This window comes from Capricornis sumatraensis, chromosome 16 (genome assembly GCF_032405125.1).
Source record: "Capricornis sumatraensis isolate serow.1 chromosome 16, serow.2, whole genome shotgun sequence".
Lineage (NCBI taxonomy): Eukaryota > Metazoa > Chordata > Mammalia > Artiodactyla > Bovidae > Capricornis > Capricornis sumatraensis.
In genome coordinates, this window is record NC_091084.1 from 44,043,216 (window position 1) to 44,062,597 (window position 19,382).

The 19,382-nt window shown below is 36.2% G+C and overlaps 1 protein-coding gene across 1 annotated transcript in view; it reads left to right on the forward strand.

Annotated features, from left to right (window-relative positions):
- RNF141 (ring finger protein 141) overlaps positions 1-16,085 on the forward strand; it is a 34,255-nt gene extending 18,170 nt beyond the window's left edge. Inside the window, exons 4-6 of the mRNA XM_068988710.1 lie at positions 3,786-3,967; positions 10,163-10,270; positions 15,686-16,085. Coding sequence (XP_068844811.1) covers positions 3,786-3,967; positions 10,163-10,270; positions 15,686-15,836 — 441 coding nt within the window. The 3' untranslated portion in view covers positions 15,837-16,085. The remainder of the gene's footprint in view (positions 1-3,785; positions 3,968-10,162; positions 10,271-15,685) is intronic.
- Positions 16,086-19,382: the final 3,297 nt, after the last annotated feature.

A 19,382-nucleotide genomic window follows, 5' to 3' on the forward strand; every position in this document is an offset into this window, starting at 1 on the left:
TCTAATAATGAGCAATGCTGAGCATCTTTTCGTGTGTTTGTTAGCACATGTATGTATGTGTTCTTTGGAGAAATGTCTGATTAGGTCTTTTCCCCACTTTTTGATTGGGTTGTTTGTTTTTCTGGTATTGAGTTGTATGAGAGCTGCTTATATATTTTGGAAATTAATCCTTTGTCAGTTGTTTCATTTGCTATTATTTTCTCCCATTCTGAGGGTTGTTTCTTCACCTTGCTTATAGTTTCCTTTGCTGTGCAAAAGCTTTTAAGTTTAATCAGGTCCCACTTGTTTACTTTTTTTTTTTTTCATTACTCTAGGAGATGGGTCATAGGGGATCTTGCTTTGATTTATGTCATCAAGTGTTCTGCCTGTGTTTTCCTCTAAGAGTTTTATAGTTTCTGGTCTAATATTTAGGTCTTTAATCCATTTTGAGTTTATATTTGTTTATGGTGTTAGGAAGTCTTCTAATTTCATTCTTTTACATGTAGCTGTCCAGTTTTCCCAACACCATTTATTGAAGAGGCTGCTTTTGCCCCATTGTATATTCTTGCCTCCTTTGTCAAAAATAAGGTACCTATAGGTGCATGGGTTTATTTCTGGGCTTTCTATCTTGTTCTATTGGTCTGTATTCCTGTTTTTGTGCCAGTACCATACTGTCTTGAACAAGACAAGGGTGTCCACTTTCACCACTGTTATTCAACATAGTTCTGGAAGTCCTAGCTACAGCAATCAGAGAAGAAAAAGAAATAAAAGGAACCCAGATCAGAAAAGAAGAAATAAAGCTCTCACTGTTTGCAGATGACCTGATACTATACATAGAAAACTCTAAAGATAGTATCAGAAAATTACTAGAGCTAATCAGTGAATTTAGCAAAGTTGCAGGATACAAAATGAATACATAGAAATCACTTGCATTTCTATATACTAACAATGAAAAATCAGAAAGAGAAATTATGGAATCAGTCCCATTCACCATTGCAACAAAAGAATTAAATATCTAGGAGTAAAGTTACCTAAGGAAACAAAAAAAAACTGTACACAGAAAAGACACTAATGAAAGAAATCAAAGATGACATAAATAGGTGGAGAGATATTCCATGTTCCTGGTTAGGAAGAATCACTATTGTGAAAATGACTATACTACCAAATGCAGTCTACAGATTCATTGTGATCCCTATCAAATTACCAATGACATTTTTCACAGAACTAGAACAAAAAATTTCACAATTCGTATAGAAACACAAAAGACCCTGAATAGCCAAAGCAGTCTTGAGAAAGAAGAATGGAGCTGGAGGAATCAACTTTCCTGACTTCAGATTATACTACAAAGCTACAGTCATCAAGACAGTATGGTACTGGCCAGGTTCACGTCTGCCTTTGTACTTCCTGTTCTCTTAGCCTGGAGTGTTCTTTCCCCAGATACCCACATGACTCATTCTTGGACTGCTTTAGTTCCTAAATGGTACCTCTGTGAGGCCTTCCCTGCAGCCTCTCAGCATTTTCTGTCCTCTGTTTAATATTCTTCATAACACTTATTTCCATCTTATCTATATTTTTGTCTCTCCAACCTATAGAATAATCTTCGTGAGGGCAGAGATTTTTATCTGGTTTTTATACACTGTGTCACTAGTGCTAGAGCAGTAGTACCTATACTACCTATAACACCCACATAATGGATACTTGGTAAACATTGTTTTGTAAATCCTGATTATAATATAGTTTGTAGTGAATATAACAAAAAAGTAGACTCGTGGATGTAAAGAAAAAACTGTTGGTTCCCAGTGGGAAGAGGAAAAGAGGAGGGGCTATATAAGGCTAGGGGATTAAGAAGACTAACTCTAAGGTGTAAAATAAGCTACAAGGATATATTGTACAATACAGGGAATGTAGATAGTTTTATAATAACTATAAATGGAGTATAACCTTTAGACATTATGAATCACTATACCTATAATTATACATCAGCTATATTTCAGTTTAAACATTGCAGTTTGATAAGCTTTGCTATTAAATACTAAATTTATGTGAATCATTCCCTAATTTCTAATGAACTGTGCATTTCCGAAGGAAGACTGGCTCAGTTTCCTCAGCTCTGAAAGTCTTTTTTTGTTACCCCTCCTAAATTCCTATCACCTATAATTCTATTTGTTCTCTACCCCATGTATAATCTATTACAGATTCTTACATATTTGTATCTCCAGATAGATTCTTAACCTTCCCCAAACTGAATCAATTTTCTATTAGAAATGGTTCTTTCATTTTTACAATATGGAGTCTAATTCATACTTGATTCCCAACTTTTTTCTCTTACTGTCTTCTCAAGTAATAAACAATAAATGCTAATTACAACTGTTATTCTTCAAAATATTGAAATGTTGCTGTAACATGTTTTTTAATATAATCGAACCACTTCACTTTCTCGTGTCCCCAGTTCCAGCAATACTTTTAAAAACTTTCAATTACAATTTTAAGGCCTACTCTACTCTATATCTCTCCCTCTATTATTCAGTTCTTTCTAAATGCTTTCTGATTTTGTTTATTCCATATACTTTGATATGCACTTAATAGATTTCATACTTTAATTGGATTTAATAGTTCCCACTGTCTTCTGTGGTATCTCCTGTGTTGACAGGAAGTCTTTCACATCTCTATAATCTGTCTCTGATTACTTCAAGTTCTTTATCCAAGAATGCGATGCCCTCAATCCTCTGGCTTTGCTCATTTGAAAAGAGAATATATGCCATACTACATGATTTCCCAAGACAGATGAAAGCAATATTGTCTCTTCTTACCTATTATCTCACACTTGCCCCCAGTACATCCTCACATTAAGAATGTAAGCTAGGGGCTCTGGTGGTCGCTCAGTGGTAAAAAATCTGCCTGCCAGTGCAGGAGACATGGGTTCGATCACTGATCTGGGACAGTTCCACGTGCTGCAAAGCATCTAAGCTGTTGCACCATGACTACTGAGCCTCTGCTGTAGAGCCCAGGAGCTGCAGCTCCTGAAGCCTGCACACCCTAGAGCCCACGCTCTGCAACTCAAGAGTAACCCCTGCTCGCCACCAGTAGAGAAGCCCAGGCAGCGGTGAAGACCAGCACAGCCAAAAATAAAATAAATGAGTATTTTAGAAAGAATAGAAGCTAGATGTAAAGCAGTTATCTTGCAATTAAAAATAGATTTTAAGAAAAAAGACATCAAAAGTGCAATATGAGGTCAAGAAAAATAATGTAAGCTAGAGTAGGGAGAGTTACAACCTGTAGGCCAATGATTCTACTTCACGTTAAAGTTCAGAATGACTTTCTGGGAAAAATTCAACCAGTTTTTGTTAGGATTTACTTTATTGTAGTTTTCTTGCTTCAGTTTGTAAGTGTTGGTATGTAATAGAACTTAAGATATTCAAGAAACTAATCTCTTTCAGTTATAGTAGAATGGCAAGTGGTTGTTGGATTCAAATAAATCTTTAAGAAATTCTTTAAATAAAATAAAAGGATTTATCTCTAAAATTCATTTTTTAAGTCTGGGAAAATTGCCTGACCTCCACTACTAAACAAGTTGATGCCTAATCAACCCTACAGGTTGTTTTGACTGTCACATGAGAAAATACTGTGTATTTTGAACCCTGCAAACATAGAGGAAGTGATATTATTCATTTGCTCAGACTATTGCTCTCATTAGGTAATTTGCAAACTTTGTTTCCTAGGTGACTAAATAGTTCCACTTTTGGGAAAAAATCAATCAAAGATTATCAACTTGGTTTTTTTTTTTTTCATTTTCTTTGTATTTTTAGATTAACAAAAGCAGTGGCATTGTGGAAGCATCACGGATCATGAATTTGTACCAGTTTATCCAGCTTTATAAAGACATCACAAGTCAAGCAGCAGGAGTATTGGCACAGAGCTCCACCTCTGAAGACCCAGATGAAAACTCAGCATCTGTAACATCTTGTCAGGCTAGTCTTTGGATGGGAAGGTATGCAGTGCATAAATGCCATGTTTCTCTTCTTTTCCAACATGCAAACTACTGAATATCACAGTAATATTTTTGCTAATGACCTCTGTGACTTCTTAAATCACGTTACTTTTTGTCTCAGATGGTATTATATCCCAGATCTGCTTTTGGACTATTCTGTGTTTCAGGACATGTTAGAGTGCCACATTAAAGAAAAACTAAAGTGGTTCACACCAGGTAATGTTTCTGTCAACCCACTTTCCTTGAATCTACTCAACCTGCTTGCATTTAATGACAAGGTATATAGTTAATACTCTCTTGTAATACGCATTTAGGATCTTAGACAATCAAAGCCCTTCAAGGAATTAGGTCCAAGAATCTGGTAAAACCATTCAGTTTTTCTTAAAGGTATCTGACTAATTGGAGCATTACTGTTGTAAATATTGGCTCCAGGACTTGGCAGTCCATTCTGGAATGGACAAGTAGTTGGTGCACATATTGCATGTACTGAGTTACCAGAAGGAAATGAGGTCAGCCAGCATTTTCTGTGATGGTGCTTGTTTACTCAGGCCTAATATATTATTGTTTTATCTAAACTTTCTTTTCCTTCTCCATAATGCTTTTGGCATGTGAATGCACCCACCTGTTGCCATTTGACAGCTATGACCATAATTTAAATTTGTGAATGCCTCACTGGAAAAAGGCTTACGTGGGTCTAGACATGTTGACATCCTGTCTTATTGTCATACAGGGTAGACAGCACAAATCAGTATTGACAGCATCTTCTGCCTTAGAGTTAAGAATATGCTTAACAAGAACTTCATTTTTATTGCTCCATTTACAGTTGCATTTTCCGATCCATTCTTAACCAACTGGTTTCCAAATACTATGTTGTAGTAAAATTGTATTTTAAATTATTCTTTCCTGTTTGTCTTTAATAGTATTGTTTGGTTTTCTAGGCTTGGGCTGTACAAGTGTTACTGATGAAATGCCAAATGAGTTTTAGAGTATTTTAGGTAGCATTTAGGCTTATCTTTCCTGTATTTTGTTAAGTTAATCTTTCAAAGACAGACATCTGATTTTCTGTTTTTCATTCCTTCCCTCTTCAAAATGGTGATTTTTTTTTTAAAGTATTTTGAAAGTTGAAAATAGCATTTAATAGTAAATAGTATTTACTAGGCTCTGTGGTAGAAAATGAAAGTAATACGTTTTTCTTATTGCAGTCATCTTAATGAGGAAGGTAAGAATGTTATCCTTTTTCATGTGCCCTCTAGACTGGGAAACTCAATGCGTAATTGGTAGGTTAGGGCTGCTGCTTGCCTTTGTATATTTTGGGTTTTTGTTTTTTTTATACCCTGATATATTTAGTTCATAGGAAAAAGGACTTTTCAGATTGAGTGGGATCTTGAGAGGTATTTATTTGATTCAGTCTTATATCTGGTACCTATTTCTAGTAGTATTTTATATTTACTAAGTACTTATAGGGTATTAGGCATTGTGAGGAGTGCTTTACATGTATAAACTCATTGTGCTCTGTGCTTAATCGCTCAGTTGTGTCCAACTCTTTGCGACCCCATGGACTGTAGCCTTCCAGGCTGCTCTTCCCATGGGAATTATCCAGCACGAGTACTGGAGTGGGTTGCCATGCCCTTCTCCAGGGGATCTTCCCAAACCAGGGATCAAACCCAGCTCTCCTGCATTGCAGGTGGATTCTTTACCATCTGAGCCACCAGGGAAGCCCTTTTTATAAACCCATTAAGTCACAGCAATCCCAGGGGAATACAAATATTGGTTCATTGCAGATGTAGCAACTTGAGGTTTAGACAAATGAATGACATGGCTAGAATCTGGTCTAGCAGAGATTCACATTCATGCCTGTCTGGCAATACAGCCATGCTCCTAACCTCTGCATTAGTACTCCCTGGTGCATGAAGATCCTGTACTACAGTGCTTCTTAAACTTTGGTATTCAGTGGTTTTGAGAAAAAGCTTGAGATTCTATCAAGCTCTCAGGTGTTGTCACTACTGCTCACCCATGGATAGCACTTTGCGTAGCAAGACTTACCATATTTAGCCAAGTGGTAGTCCAGCTTGAACATGAACACCTGCAGTTGTGTGGGACTCACTGCCTCAGAAAGACAAGCTTTTTGATACACAAATGGCTTTAATCACTGTGTAATTTTCCCTTTTGCATAATTTTCCTTAGAGCAAAATCTGGCTCTCCTAAGGCAGCACAGCACAGATTCTAGAACCAAATTGCCTGTGTTGAAATCCTGGGTTTACTCCTTACTGTGTCACTTTGGACAAGTTATTAAACCTCTCTTTACTGAGTATCCTCATCTTTTAAAAGAAAATGACAGTAATATGGTCTACTTCATAGGACTCTTGAGAGAGTTAAGTGAGTTAGTATATGTAAAATACTTGGAACAGTGCCTGGCTCATAAAAAAATATATATATAAAAATTAACTATCATTGTTACTAATTATTACTGTTTTCTACTAATTTCAGTGACAGTACCCTCTGGAATTCCACCACACAAGTCTGTTCTCTCTCAGTCATCAAAGACTTGAACACACTACTCAAATTCTCACTGAGCCTTTTGTTCTCCAGGATAAACCTCCCCAGTTCCTTCAGCCTTTGTTTATATTGGTCTCTTCTATATCCCAGAGGCTTTTCTGGATGATCTTTTATCTGTGAATTTGTTTTTCAGAGTAGGGGGACAGAGAACTGAATTCTCCATTCTACAAGTGGTCTGATAAGGACAAACAGCAAGACTTTCTCCCTCCTTCTTCTGGTAACTGTACTGCTAGGAAGGTAGCAAAAAAATGAAGTGAACATAGCACGGCTTCCATTGGCTGCTTCTGTATCTCCTGTTCTTTCTTTTACCTCCATCCAGAATGCTGTTCTTTGTGGCCCTCTGCTCCTCAGTTTTAAACTCTAACTTTCAAAACCCTGTCTGTCACTCTTTATGGATTCAGTTATATTCTTTGCTACTGACAACCAAGTCCACATACTTAGACATAAACTGTAAGCTCCTCAAGGGCAGAGACCCCAGTTCTTTTGGATCTGGCACAACACATAGCACCTTGTTGTTCAGTCGCTGCATTGTGTCTCTTTGCGACCCCTTGAACTGTAGCATGCCAGGCTTCCCTACCCACTGTCTCCCGCAGTTTTCTCAAGCTCATGTCTTTTGAGCGGTGATGCCATCCAACCGTCTCATCCTCTGTCAACCCCTTCTCCTGCTCTCAATCTTTCCCGGGGTCAAGGTCTTTTCCAGTGAGTCAGCTCTTCCCATCAGGTGGCCAAAGTATTGGAGCTTCAGCTTCAGTATCAGTCCTTCCAATGAATATTCAGGACTGATTTCCTTTAGGATTGGTTGGTTTGATCTCCTTGCTGTCCAAGGGACTCTCAAGAGTCTTCTCCAGCACCACAGTTCAAAAGCATCAGTTCTTTGGCACTCAGCCTTCTTTATGGTCCAACTCTCACATCTATACATGACTACTGGAAAAACCATAGCTTTGATTATACAGACCTTTGTTGGCAAAGTGATGTCTCTATTCTCTAATATGCTGTCTGAGTTTGTCAAGGGCTTCCCAGGTGGCACTAGTGGTAGAGAACCTGCCTGCCAGTGCAGGGGATATAAGAGACTTAGGTTCAGTCCCTGGTTTGGGAAGATCCCCTGGAGAGGGCATGGCAATCCATTCCAGTATTCTTGCCTGGAGAATCCCATGGCCAGAGGATCCTGGCAGGCTATACAGTCCATGGGGTTGCAAAGAGTCGAACACAAATGAAGCGACTTAGCACGCACAGGTTTGTCATAGCTTTTCTTTCAAGGAGCAAGCATCTTTTAATTTCATGGCTACAGTCACCATCCACAGTGATTTTGGAGGCCAAGAAAATAAAGTTTGTCACTGTTTCTACTTTTCCCTATCTATTTGCCATGAAGTGATGGGACCAGATGCCATGATCTTAGTTTTTTGAATGTTGAGTTTCAAGCCAGCTCTTTCATTCTCCTCTTTCACCCTTATCTAGAGTCTCTTTAGTTCCTCTTCACTTTCTGCCATTAGAATGGTATCATCTGCATATCTGAGGTTGTTGATATTTCTCCCAGAAATCTTGATTCCAGCTTGTGAGTCATCCAGCCCAGCATTTCACATGATGTACTCTGCATATAAGTTAAATAAGCAGAGTGACAATATACAGCCCTGACATACTCCTTTCCTAATTTTGAACCAGTCAGTTGTTCTGTGTCTGGTTCTAACTGTTGCTTCTTGATTCACATACAGGTTTCTCAGGAGACAGGTAAGGTGGTCTGGTATTCCCATCTCTTTAAGAATTTTCCAGTTTGTTGTGATCCACATAGTCAAAGGCTTTAATATAGTCAATGAAGCAGAAGTAGATGTTTTCCTGGAATTCCCTTGTTTTTCCTGTGATCCAACAGATGTTGGTGATTTAATCTCTGATTCCTCTGCCTTTTCTAAATCCAACTTGTATATCTGGAAGTTCTCAGTTCATGTACTGCTGAAGCCTAGCTTGAAGGATTTTTAGCATTACCTTGCACCTAAAAGGCATTTAAACATTGAAATAAATAGATATAGAAAAATAGAATAAAATTAGATCCACACCCATCTAGGTTTTCATTCAGTTTCCCAATTTCAGTTCAGAAGCTGCCCTCTTTTATGCATTGCTGAAGCACAGCATTTGCTCTATTACCACACCCTAATGATTTGTCTTTTGTAATACCCCTTAGACCAGGCTTAATTATGTCCCAGGTGAATTACTGAAACAAGGATCTAATTGGTGTTCCGCTCTCTAGACTGTCCCTCATACTGGTCTCCCAGTTGATCTCCTAAAGCATTATTTCCAATGGGGGTTCACTTTCCCCTTGATTAAACTCTATCAAAACAAGTTTAAACTTACTCTTTTGACATACAAGGATCAGATTATCTCTGCTATACTTAAGCAGTCTTTCATATCAGCCTGCTTGATAGACACTTTTCCCTACCTGTTTAGCTTTGTTTATTCACATTGAATGTCCTCTATCAAAATCCTGTCATTTTTCTACCTTATCTTTCTGACAAATTTGAAACATACTTTCTTCCTTCTTTACTTAGCACTTACTACACATAATACACATTTGACGTTCGCTTATTTTCTATATACAAATTGACAGATTTTAAAGTACTATATCAGTGTCTTACATATGGTGGTATAAGCACAGCCAGGAATAAAAACATGTTAGAGGTAGTTTCTACGGTTAAGAAGCTTACAGTCTAGTGGCTATAGTTTGGAACATTTAATTTTTGTATAATTATAAAAGCAATACATGCTTGATGAAGAAAACCTAAACATTACAGAATAGCACAAAGATTAAAAGCAAATTTAAATCACTTCAAGAAATATATTTTGAGAACCTAAGACAAACTCCTTATGAGTTTACAGTTTATGGATAGACTAACCAATAAACAGCCAATAAAATGCAGTATTTAAAACCTTTAGTTGAGGGAAATGTTGGTTTTTGAGAGCATAGAGAAGATGGTATCTTGAGCTGAGTAACTGAGGTTGGAGTTTGCCAAACTCCAGGAAAGGAAAACACCACATATAAAGGCACTTGGCTCATTCAGGGGCATTCTAAATTGTGGCTGGAGTAGAAGGTTGAACATCTCTTTTCTTCCCGAGATGAAAGAGCTCTTTGAGGACAGATACTTTGCATTCTATCTCTTTCATGTCTCATATAGCACCTGAACCTTAAGACTAAGCTATTCTTTCATTTATATGCCCATTAGCTGCAGCAGCATAATATATAGACCCTGATGGCAGGGCCCATATTTTTGAGAGCTTTATATCCTGCATGGTGAATAAATCATATATTGGTTGAATTCATGTATAAAAATTCAATATGATTAAAATGGGCTAAGTTATTTTCAGAAAGACCTGAATATTTCCAGTTTTAGTCCATATTTTCTTTTAAACCATCTCAGGATTTATCTTCTATCCAGTCTTTTCTCCATGAAATTTCCCCTGTAGTACTGCTTCCCTAATATGTTTGCTGTACCTAAAATACAGGTTATTTTACTCCACACTGCATGAGTCGTGTTGTGCTTTATGTTGAGAGCACATACACCCTTGATTATGCTTTTAAGCCAATGGAAGGAAAGTTAACAGCACGGTGACAACAGAGAACATCCCTGCTCCAGCTCATTTTTCACATTGCAGGGTAAAGCAGCTGACTGACGAGGAAGAGTGCTGTATTTGTATGGATGGTCGAGCTGACCTAATCCTGCCCTGTGCTCACAGCTTTTGTCAGAAGTGCATTGACAAGTGGTGAGTAATCTGCTGCCTTCATGGGGTAGGCCCAGGTCAAATGGGAAAGTGTATGAATACACTTCAAAAAATGCAAATATATTGTAGTTAAGTATAAGAGACTTTGTTCTTTAATACTTTGGATTTTATGACATGCCTCCTACTGCTTAAAATATTTTTATACATAGTCTATAAAATGTGAGGATGTAGCTTAGTTTTGACGATTTACTTTTGCTGTAAAGAGGTTTGTGCCTGATTAAAGTCTAGAATAAAACATTTTTCCTTTCCTTCCATTTTTCTCCTCTTTTGTACATTTTTCCCTCCATATGTCGTTAGAAAGAGTAATATTAATCCTTGAATATTGAGTATTGGACCTGAGGAGAACTTTAGAGAATGGCTAGTCAAGCTCATTATTTTACAAAATAAGAATCAAGCATTTAAGAAAATTTATCACTGACATATGGTAAACTATAGATATTTAAAGTACAATTTGATATATGTATATAATCATAAAAATCATCCTCACAATTTAGATAATGAACAAATCCATCGCCCCCAAGTCACCTCATGCCCATCAGAAGGTCTCCTTCCACCAATCCCTCCTCCCAGTCCCCAGACAGCCACTAACATGGTTTCAGTCACTCACTGTAAAATAATTTGGATGTCCCATACAGTATATACTCTTTTTTGGTCTGGCTTCTTTCATTCATTGTAATTTTTTCAAGATTTACTTTGTCGTAGTATGTATCAGTAGTCCCTTGCTTTTTATTGCTGAGTAGTATTCATTGTACGAATATACTGCAGCTTCTTTATCCATTCACCTGTTGATGGACGTTGGGTTGTTTTGAATTTTTGGCTGTTACAAATAAAGCTGCTGTATACATTTGTGCTCAGCTGTTTTTATGGACGCACATTTTGGCTTTTTTCTTGGATAAATACCTACAATTGAGACGGCTAGATCATATGGTAGGTGTATGTTTAACTTTTTAAGAAACTGCCAGTTGTTTTCCAAAGTGGTTGTGCCATTTTACACTCCAGTTTTTGAAAGTTCCAGTTGCCCTACAACCTTGCCAGTACTTGGTATTTGTCATTCTGATTGTAGCCATTCTAATAGATGTGTAGTGGTATCTCACTGTGGTTTTAATTTGCCTTTCCCTGCTGACTGGTGGTGCTGAGCACTTTTCTTAGGCTAATTTCCCATCTATATGTATTTCATCTGTGGTGAAATATTCATTCAGATTCTTTTGCCCATTCCTTTTTTTAAAAATTGTATTTTGTTCTTAATTGGAGGATAATTACTTTACAATATTGTGATGGTTTCTGCAATGCATCAACATGAATCAGCCCCAGGCATACATATGTCCCCTCTCTCTTAAACCTCCCTCCACCTCCCTCCCCATCCCACTCTTCTAGGTTGTCACAGAGCACCAGTTTGAGCTCCCTGTGTCATACAGCAAATTCCCACTAACTATTTTACATATGGTAATATATATATTTCAATACTATTCTCTCGATTTGTCCCACCCTCTCCTTCCCTGACTGTGACCAAAAGTCTATTCTTAATGTCTGTGTCTCTTTGCTGCAGTGTTCACTGAAGTACTATTTACAATAGCTAGGACATGGAAGCTGCCTAGATGTCCATCAATAGATGAATGGTTAAAGAAGTTGTGGTACATATACACAGTGGAATATTAGCTATTAAAAAGAATGAATTTAAGTCAGTTCTAATGAGGTGGATGAACCTAGAGCCTATTATACAGAGTGAAGTAAGTCAGAATGAGAAAGACAAATATCATATATTGATGCATATATATGGAATCTAGAAAGATGGTACTGATGATCCTTCTTGCCCATTTTTTTACTTAGTTGTTTTTATATTAAGTTTTGAGAGTTCTTTATGTATTATGGATACATGCCCTTTATCAGATATATAATTTGCAAATATTTTCTCCCACTCTGTGATTTATCTTTTCATTCTCTTAAGAATGTCTTTCAAAGAGTAGAAATTTTTAATTTTTATGAAGTCCAGTTTTTCAATTTGTGATTAATGAATAATCATTTTAGTGTCATATCTAAGAAATCTTTGTTTAACCCAAGGTCACGCAGATTTTCTTCCATTTTTCCTTCTAAAAGATTTATTGTTTTTAGGTTTTACATTTAGGTCTAGGATCCATTTTGAGTTAATTTTTGTATGGTGTGAGGTATGGATCAAAAAATTTTTATTTTACTGTTAATGGCTTTCCAGTTGCTCCAGCACAGTTTTTTGAAAAGACTGTCTTTTCTTCTCTAAAATTCCCTCTGCTCCTTTGTTGAAAATCAGTTGTTCAAACACAGGTGAGTATTTCTGGACTCTCTTTTGTTCCATTGACCTATTGTCTACTTCACACCAATATCATATTACTTTGATTAGTGTAGCTTTGTAAGTCTTAAAATCAGGGAGTGTTAGTCCTCCAACTTTGTTCTTTTTCAAAGTTGTTTTGGTTTTTGTAGATCTTTTGCATTCAGTGTGAATTTAATAATCAACTTGTCAATTTCTACCAAAAAAAGTCTATAAGAATTTTGATTGGGATTGAGTTAAATAATTTGGGGAGTGTTAAGTTGGACATAGTGACTAAACAATAATAAAACTTCCTAACAATATTAAGTCTTCCCAACCCACATCTCACTATGTTTTGCCATTTATTTGAAAGTGAAAGTAAAGGTCGCTCAGTCATGTCCAACTCTTTGTGACCCCCATGGATTATACAGTCCATGGAATTCTCCAGGCCAGAATACTGTGCGTAGCCTTTCCCTTCTTGAGGGAATCTTCCCAACCCAAGGATAAAACCCAGCTCTCCCACAGGTCTTCTTTAATTTCTGTCATCAATCGTAGTTTCCAGTGTTGCACATCCTTGACAGATCTATCCCTAAGTATTTTATAATTTTTATGTTACTTTAAATGTTATTTTTAAATTTCAATTTTTGATTATTGTATTTCTATATACTAGAAATAAGCAGTTTTGTGTATCAGTCTTGTATCCTGCAACCTTAATAATGATTTATTTATTAGCTCTTTTTTTATAAATTCCATAGAATGTTACTGAATGACAGCAAAACATTTTTTGAGAGAGATTTTTTTTCTGGATATAAAATTTTAGACTGATAACAGTTTTTCTCTCAGTGCTTTATTGACATTGCTCCACCATCTTCTTGCTTACAACATTTTCAATGAGAACTCTGCTCTCATCCTCATCTTTTTTCCTCTGTAAGTAATGTGCCTTTTTCCCTCTGGCTGTTTTTAAGGTTTTTTTCCCCTTCATCTCTGATTTTCAGCAGTTTGATTTTGATGTGCCTTAGTTTTCTTCATGTTTCTTGCACTTAAGATTCATTGAGCTCCTTGGATTTGTAGGTGTATAGTATCATGAGTTTTGGAAATTTTTCAACTAGTATTTTCTTAAACATCTTTTTCTGTTCTCTTTTGTCCCGTCTCCTTCTGGGACTCCAGCCACTGATGTACTAGACCACTTTTGCACAGCTCACAGATGCTATTTTTCCTTATTTTTTGAGTCATTTTCTCTCTGTTTAATTTTGGATAATTAATACTGCTATATCATTTCAAATTCACTGATTTTTTTTCCTGCAGTCTATTGCCATTAATCCCACTCAGTGTATTTTTTTATTCAGATATCTTAGTACTCATCCAGAAATTCAAGTTTTTAATATCTTCCAGTCTTTGCTTAATATGTGGTCTTTCCTCTAGCTTTTTAAATATATAGAATACAGTTATCATAACCTTTCATTTTCTTGTTGCTGATTCTGATGTATCTGTCAGTTCTGGATCAGTTTTGATGGATTGTTTTCTTCATTTTGGGTTGTATTTTTATGCTTCTCTGTATGAATGGTAGTTCTTAGCTAGGTTCCAGACATTGATTTTTTACCTTTTGCAGTACTGGATATTTTTGTATTCCTATAAATATCCTTGAGCTTTGTTCTGGAATATAGTTACTTGGAAAAGTTTGATCCTTTTGAGTCTTGCTTTTATGGCTTGTTAGGCAGGACCAGAGTGATGTTTAGTTTAGAGCTAATTATGCCCTGCTGAGGCAAGCCTTCAGAGTAGGGTACCCGATGCTCCATGAATTACAAGGTTTTCCACTCTGTCTGGTAGGAACAGGCAATGTCCAGGCCCTTTGTGAGCTTTGGTTACTGTCGCCTCAGATCCTTTTGAGTGATTCCTGGGCTTGAGTAGTTTTCCTGACTCGCACACACTGATCATTACTCTGCTGAATATGTCTACAGGGGCCTTCAGGAGACTCTGGGATTCTCCCTTTGTGTAGCTTTCTCCTGTCCAGCACTTTACCCTATGAACTAGCTGTCTTGGCATCCTAAGAGTCTCTGCTCTTGTCTTGTCAACTCAGGGAGTCTACCAGCCTGCATCTGTTTCCCCTGCACTCTCTCTGGCATGGAAACTCTCAGAGGCAGTGAGCTGGGTAATTATAGGGCTCACCTTGTTTTGTTTCCCATCTCTCTGGGATTATAATCCTTTGTCATCTTGTGTTTAGTGTTGAAAACCATTATTTCATGTATTTTGTCCAGTGTTTTAGTTGTTTTAAGTGGGAAGATAAATCTGGTCCCTTGGCCAGAAGCAGAAATCAACTGTTTTAAAATTGTGACTTTTGTGCACAGGGGAGCACAGATAATTATCTTTAAAACTATCTCTGAAGATCCAGAAATGAATCTGCTCTACTTTCACATTTAGTTTTTAGAACAGATTCCTAAATTTTTGCACAGAAGCCAAAGAGCAATTGATATAATTTAATTACTTTGGTTTCAGATTTCACTGAACAATAGAGAGAAAAATATTTTCCCTCTGTGACATGTTTCTGGCTCAAATAGGCTATTTTTAAAATTTCCAAAGTAGTGTTTGACAAGAGAAAAAAAATCCCTTTGGAAAACATAATCTTATTTAAGTGATTATATATAAGCTCTTTCCTCCCCCCAAAATTATTCTGCATGTAAAGTTCATTTTATTTTAAGCCCTGAATGCTTCCATTCCATTGTTTATAGCAGCAAAAGATAGGAAAAAATCTAGATGTCCTTCCTTCAACGGGAGATAAGTTAAATGAATTATAGCCTATCCAAACAGTGTATTTTGAATAGGCAGCTCTAACATGTGCTGATACTTGTAAAAAAGAGCAGTGATGTGTAGACACACACAAGCTGGTCATGGCTAGTCTGTCTCTAGAAGAATATATAAAAAACTGAAGAATATGTAAGAAACTGGTTAACAGCAGTTGCCTCCAGGGATAATAAAGATTAGGGTAGGAGGAAGAGATGTATTTTTCACTATACACTTTTATGCTATTTCCTTTTTTAAAAAAGTACATGTATTACATTTCAAATTCATTGTTTTAAACAGAAAAAGAAAACAAACTGTTCTTTATTTTATTTCTCTAATAGGAGTGATCGGCACAGGAATTGCCCTATCTGTCGCCTACAGATGACTGGAGCGAATGAATCTTGGGTGGTGTCAGATGCACCCACTGAAGATGATATGGCTAACTATATTCTTAACATGGCTGATGAGGCAGGCCAGCCCCACAGGCCGTGACCTCCTGGTGAAGTGTTTCGTAGCTGGTGTGGGCTACACATACTTCAGCAATGGGGAAAGAGGGCAGGGATATTGTAGCACAGACACAGCAATTCCCCCCACCCTCTTATTTTTGCTATTCTGATAGTTTGTCCTTTTATTTGGATAAACCTTCCCTGTCTTCCATTTGGGATAAACTAAAATTTGCTACCGTTTTAGACCATATTTTCCTATTATTTGTCTGTTCTAATACATATGAGGACTAATTGCTCTTGAATTCTTTGCTGAGTTAACATTTCCAGGGGCTTCTGAAACACTTACTTTTCAGGGCAAGAGTATTCTGGAATCTATTTAGTTAGGTTTAAAATAAACCTTGAATTTTAAAAAGTTGTAGCCATGTGAGAGAAAATCTTAACTGAAAATGTATAATACATCAGAGTGCATGTTACTACTTAAATTAGTCTTTCTGCTGGGATCTAAGGAATATGTATGCCCCCTTGTGGTTGACTATTGCTCTTTTAATAGTTTTTACTTGAAATAATCCCTAATTATTTCCTAACTTTAACAGTGTGTTTTGGAACTACATGTTTTTTAACTTATGTGTTTTTTCCCCCCATGCTGTGTAATTTGGGTGAAGACTATGAATTAGGGCAGGACTTTGCCTTGTAAATGGATTTCTGCTGGGGAGTCTTCTTGGCTATTCTAAATGCTTTCCTACAGCTGGGAAACTGTTCTAAGTAGCTTTTGTTAATACTTATTCATCCTGGAGATTCAGATGGAAGTTTTTCTTCATCATAGACCCTAAATTTTATGTCCAAATTATGATAAGTCTTTAACATTGGTTTATGGTGCTTTTATTTTCTTAATTTGAAGGCATCTTCCTGAGGTCCTAGAGTCTTCAAATTTCTTAGATTAAGAAAATAGTATGTAGCCTTTTAACCATATGTACACAAAACACTCCTGAAAATTAGGAGATGACTTGACTTTCTGTTTCACTGTATTTCATTTGAAACGCCAGGAAAGAGTATAGATAGGGTGTTCAGCAGCACTTGAGCCATTTTTAAAAAATTTTGTTTATAAAGTAAACTATTATTTTATGCTACATATTAACATTTCAGCATATAATAAACTAGGGCCTGGTGTCTTTTAAGTGTTTTAACATTCCACAGTATTTTCTGATTTATTATTGGTATGTTACAAATATTAGTATTTTCTGAAGTACCAAAGCATACAATTTAACTTGCTGCTTATTGACGGCAGAATTTTTGGATACTGGGGGCTTTAATCAGAATGCAAATTAAGTTTGTTTTAGGAAAAATGTCCAACCAAATGTAGCTTGGATTTTACCCCCTAATATTTGGTTGACTTTCCTGATGGAGGCAGCTGTTTTTATACAAGAGGAGTGCTGGGGTCTCGGTCCTGTCGGCCTGAGTTTGCAGGCTCTTTAGAAACTGACTTTATCTGTGGTATTCACACTTTCTTTCAGCAGCAGAACTGTTTTTTTCACACAGACACACACACACAGACACACACAGACACACACACAGACACACAGAGATACACATACACACAGACACAGACACACACAGACACACACACACACAGAGATACACACACACATAGACACTGCCCCCATACCCCAACCCTGCTCTATCATTTTCTCATTATACATTTCCTTATATAAATTTATGTACCACAATAACTAAATATTTATGAAGTCAGCCAACAAAAACATGTTAATGCACTGGTGAATACAAGTATATCGGAATTTGACGAGTAACACAGTTGCATGATGGGACTTGTTTGTTTTTTTTTTTTAATTTTTTTCCAAAAAAAATTCCATTAAATTCAAGTCAAAATCCAGACCTCTGATTGTCCTCCATAGGTTCCCCAGTACTCCATGGAACATATTTTGAAAACTTGGAGATAAAAGTCTTTGGAGACTAAGTCTTCTAAAATATGTTCCATGGAGTACTGTCTTTATGGATTTGCTGAGTCTCATTCAGATTGCCCAATTTAAGAATGTTTTTGAAAATGAATAAAATTTCTTCATAGATTTTTGGATTTTTCCAGTTATAGCCAATGATTTTATCCCCCAGAATCCTTCACATTTCAAGGAATTATTTTTCATAGTGAGCCCAGTGACTTGATGTTGCCCAAACCTTTTTATTTTCCAATATAAGCTCCAAGACACTAACTGATACTGTGAAATATATTTTTACTAGCCTTATCAAATAAATGAGCACAGTTTTTTGGTCACTCCATTAAACTGGGTAATAATTCTTTAGATGTAAATGTTAGGTAGGTTCTACTGTAATAACTAATTGTAAAAGTTGTAAATTTGTTTAATGGATGAAATGTTCACTTTTTGTATTCTGTACAGCTTGTCTTTTTTAAATATTAAGTACTTAAATGCATTTACTATGATAGGAAATATGTGTGCCTTCTAGGATTTATGAAGCTGTTTCATGAACTCTTAAGAAATTTGTAAGTTATAAAGTTTCCCTGTCTTAATAACAAAGGGTTTACTCATAATACTGTAGAACTTTAGTTTGAGAAAATGGATTTGACTATGTACTGAATTTAGAAGTTGAAGATAATAGTATCTGTTTTGTTCTTGATGCAAACTGATGTATTGTGCAATAAATAATCTTTAGCAAGTAAATTTTAGGTAATTGAGTTTTTTTTTTATTATGTAGTTTCACGTTTTTATATACCAAGTGTTTATATTCCTTAGAGGACTGTTTTGTGTTGTGTTCTGGCAGATTGTGCTGTTTTTGTGCTATGTTTTAAAACACTTCAAATTAGACTCGATTTACTTATACCTAATATAGGTAATAAGGCTGCTTGAAAGTATCTTTTGGTTCAGTGATTTTTATCATTGAGAAGTTGGATTCATTAAAAGGCAGTCCAAAGAATTTGTATTTTTAACTGTTTTTTTTTTTCATTAAGTCCAACTTACTTTATCTAGGAGTAAGAAAGCTACTTGGAGATTAGAGAAATCAGGTGACCCACCCACATTTATAAAGGACAATTACAATGATAGTATAACATAAACAGCAACAGATGGTCATTTGTTTTCATGTCTTTCTGTTACCCTACTGGATAGTAAAAATAATAAAATACTTCACCCTGTGGTGGTTTTGATATTTTACCTTGTAAGATCATTTCTAAGATAAAAAAGTGGGATTAGAGAAGCAGGCTAGAATCTTAGGGCTGAGAATGGGAAAACCGTTTATAAGAAGGAGTAGCAGTTTATAATTAATGTGTATCATCATGGAGAAGTACACATTTTGGTGTCAAAGACATAGAAGCGCCCTCAGAGATTTATTTTTACAATCTTGCAGCTGTTTATAGTCTAACTCTGGCATACTCTATCTCCCTAATAAGGTATTTCTTTAGAGGTTGAAGGTTTATAAAAATTTTCAAGGAACTATGTCTGATAACTGTTCCTTTTATTGCAGTTAGTTATACCTGTTTTTTATAACAGTCATAGTTTTTAGGTAGAGAATACCTAGGTTTATTACCAGTGTATCACCTTCAGTTGCATCTGCAATCTCAGAAAAT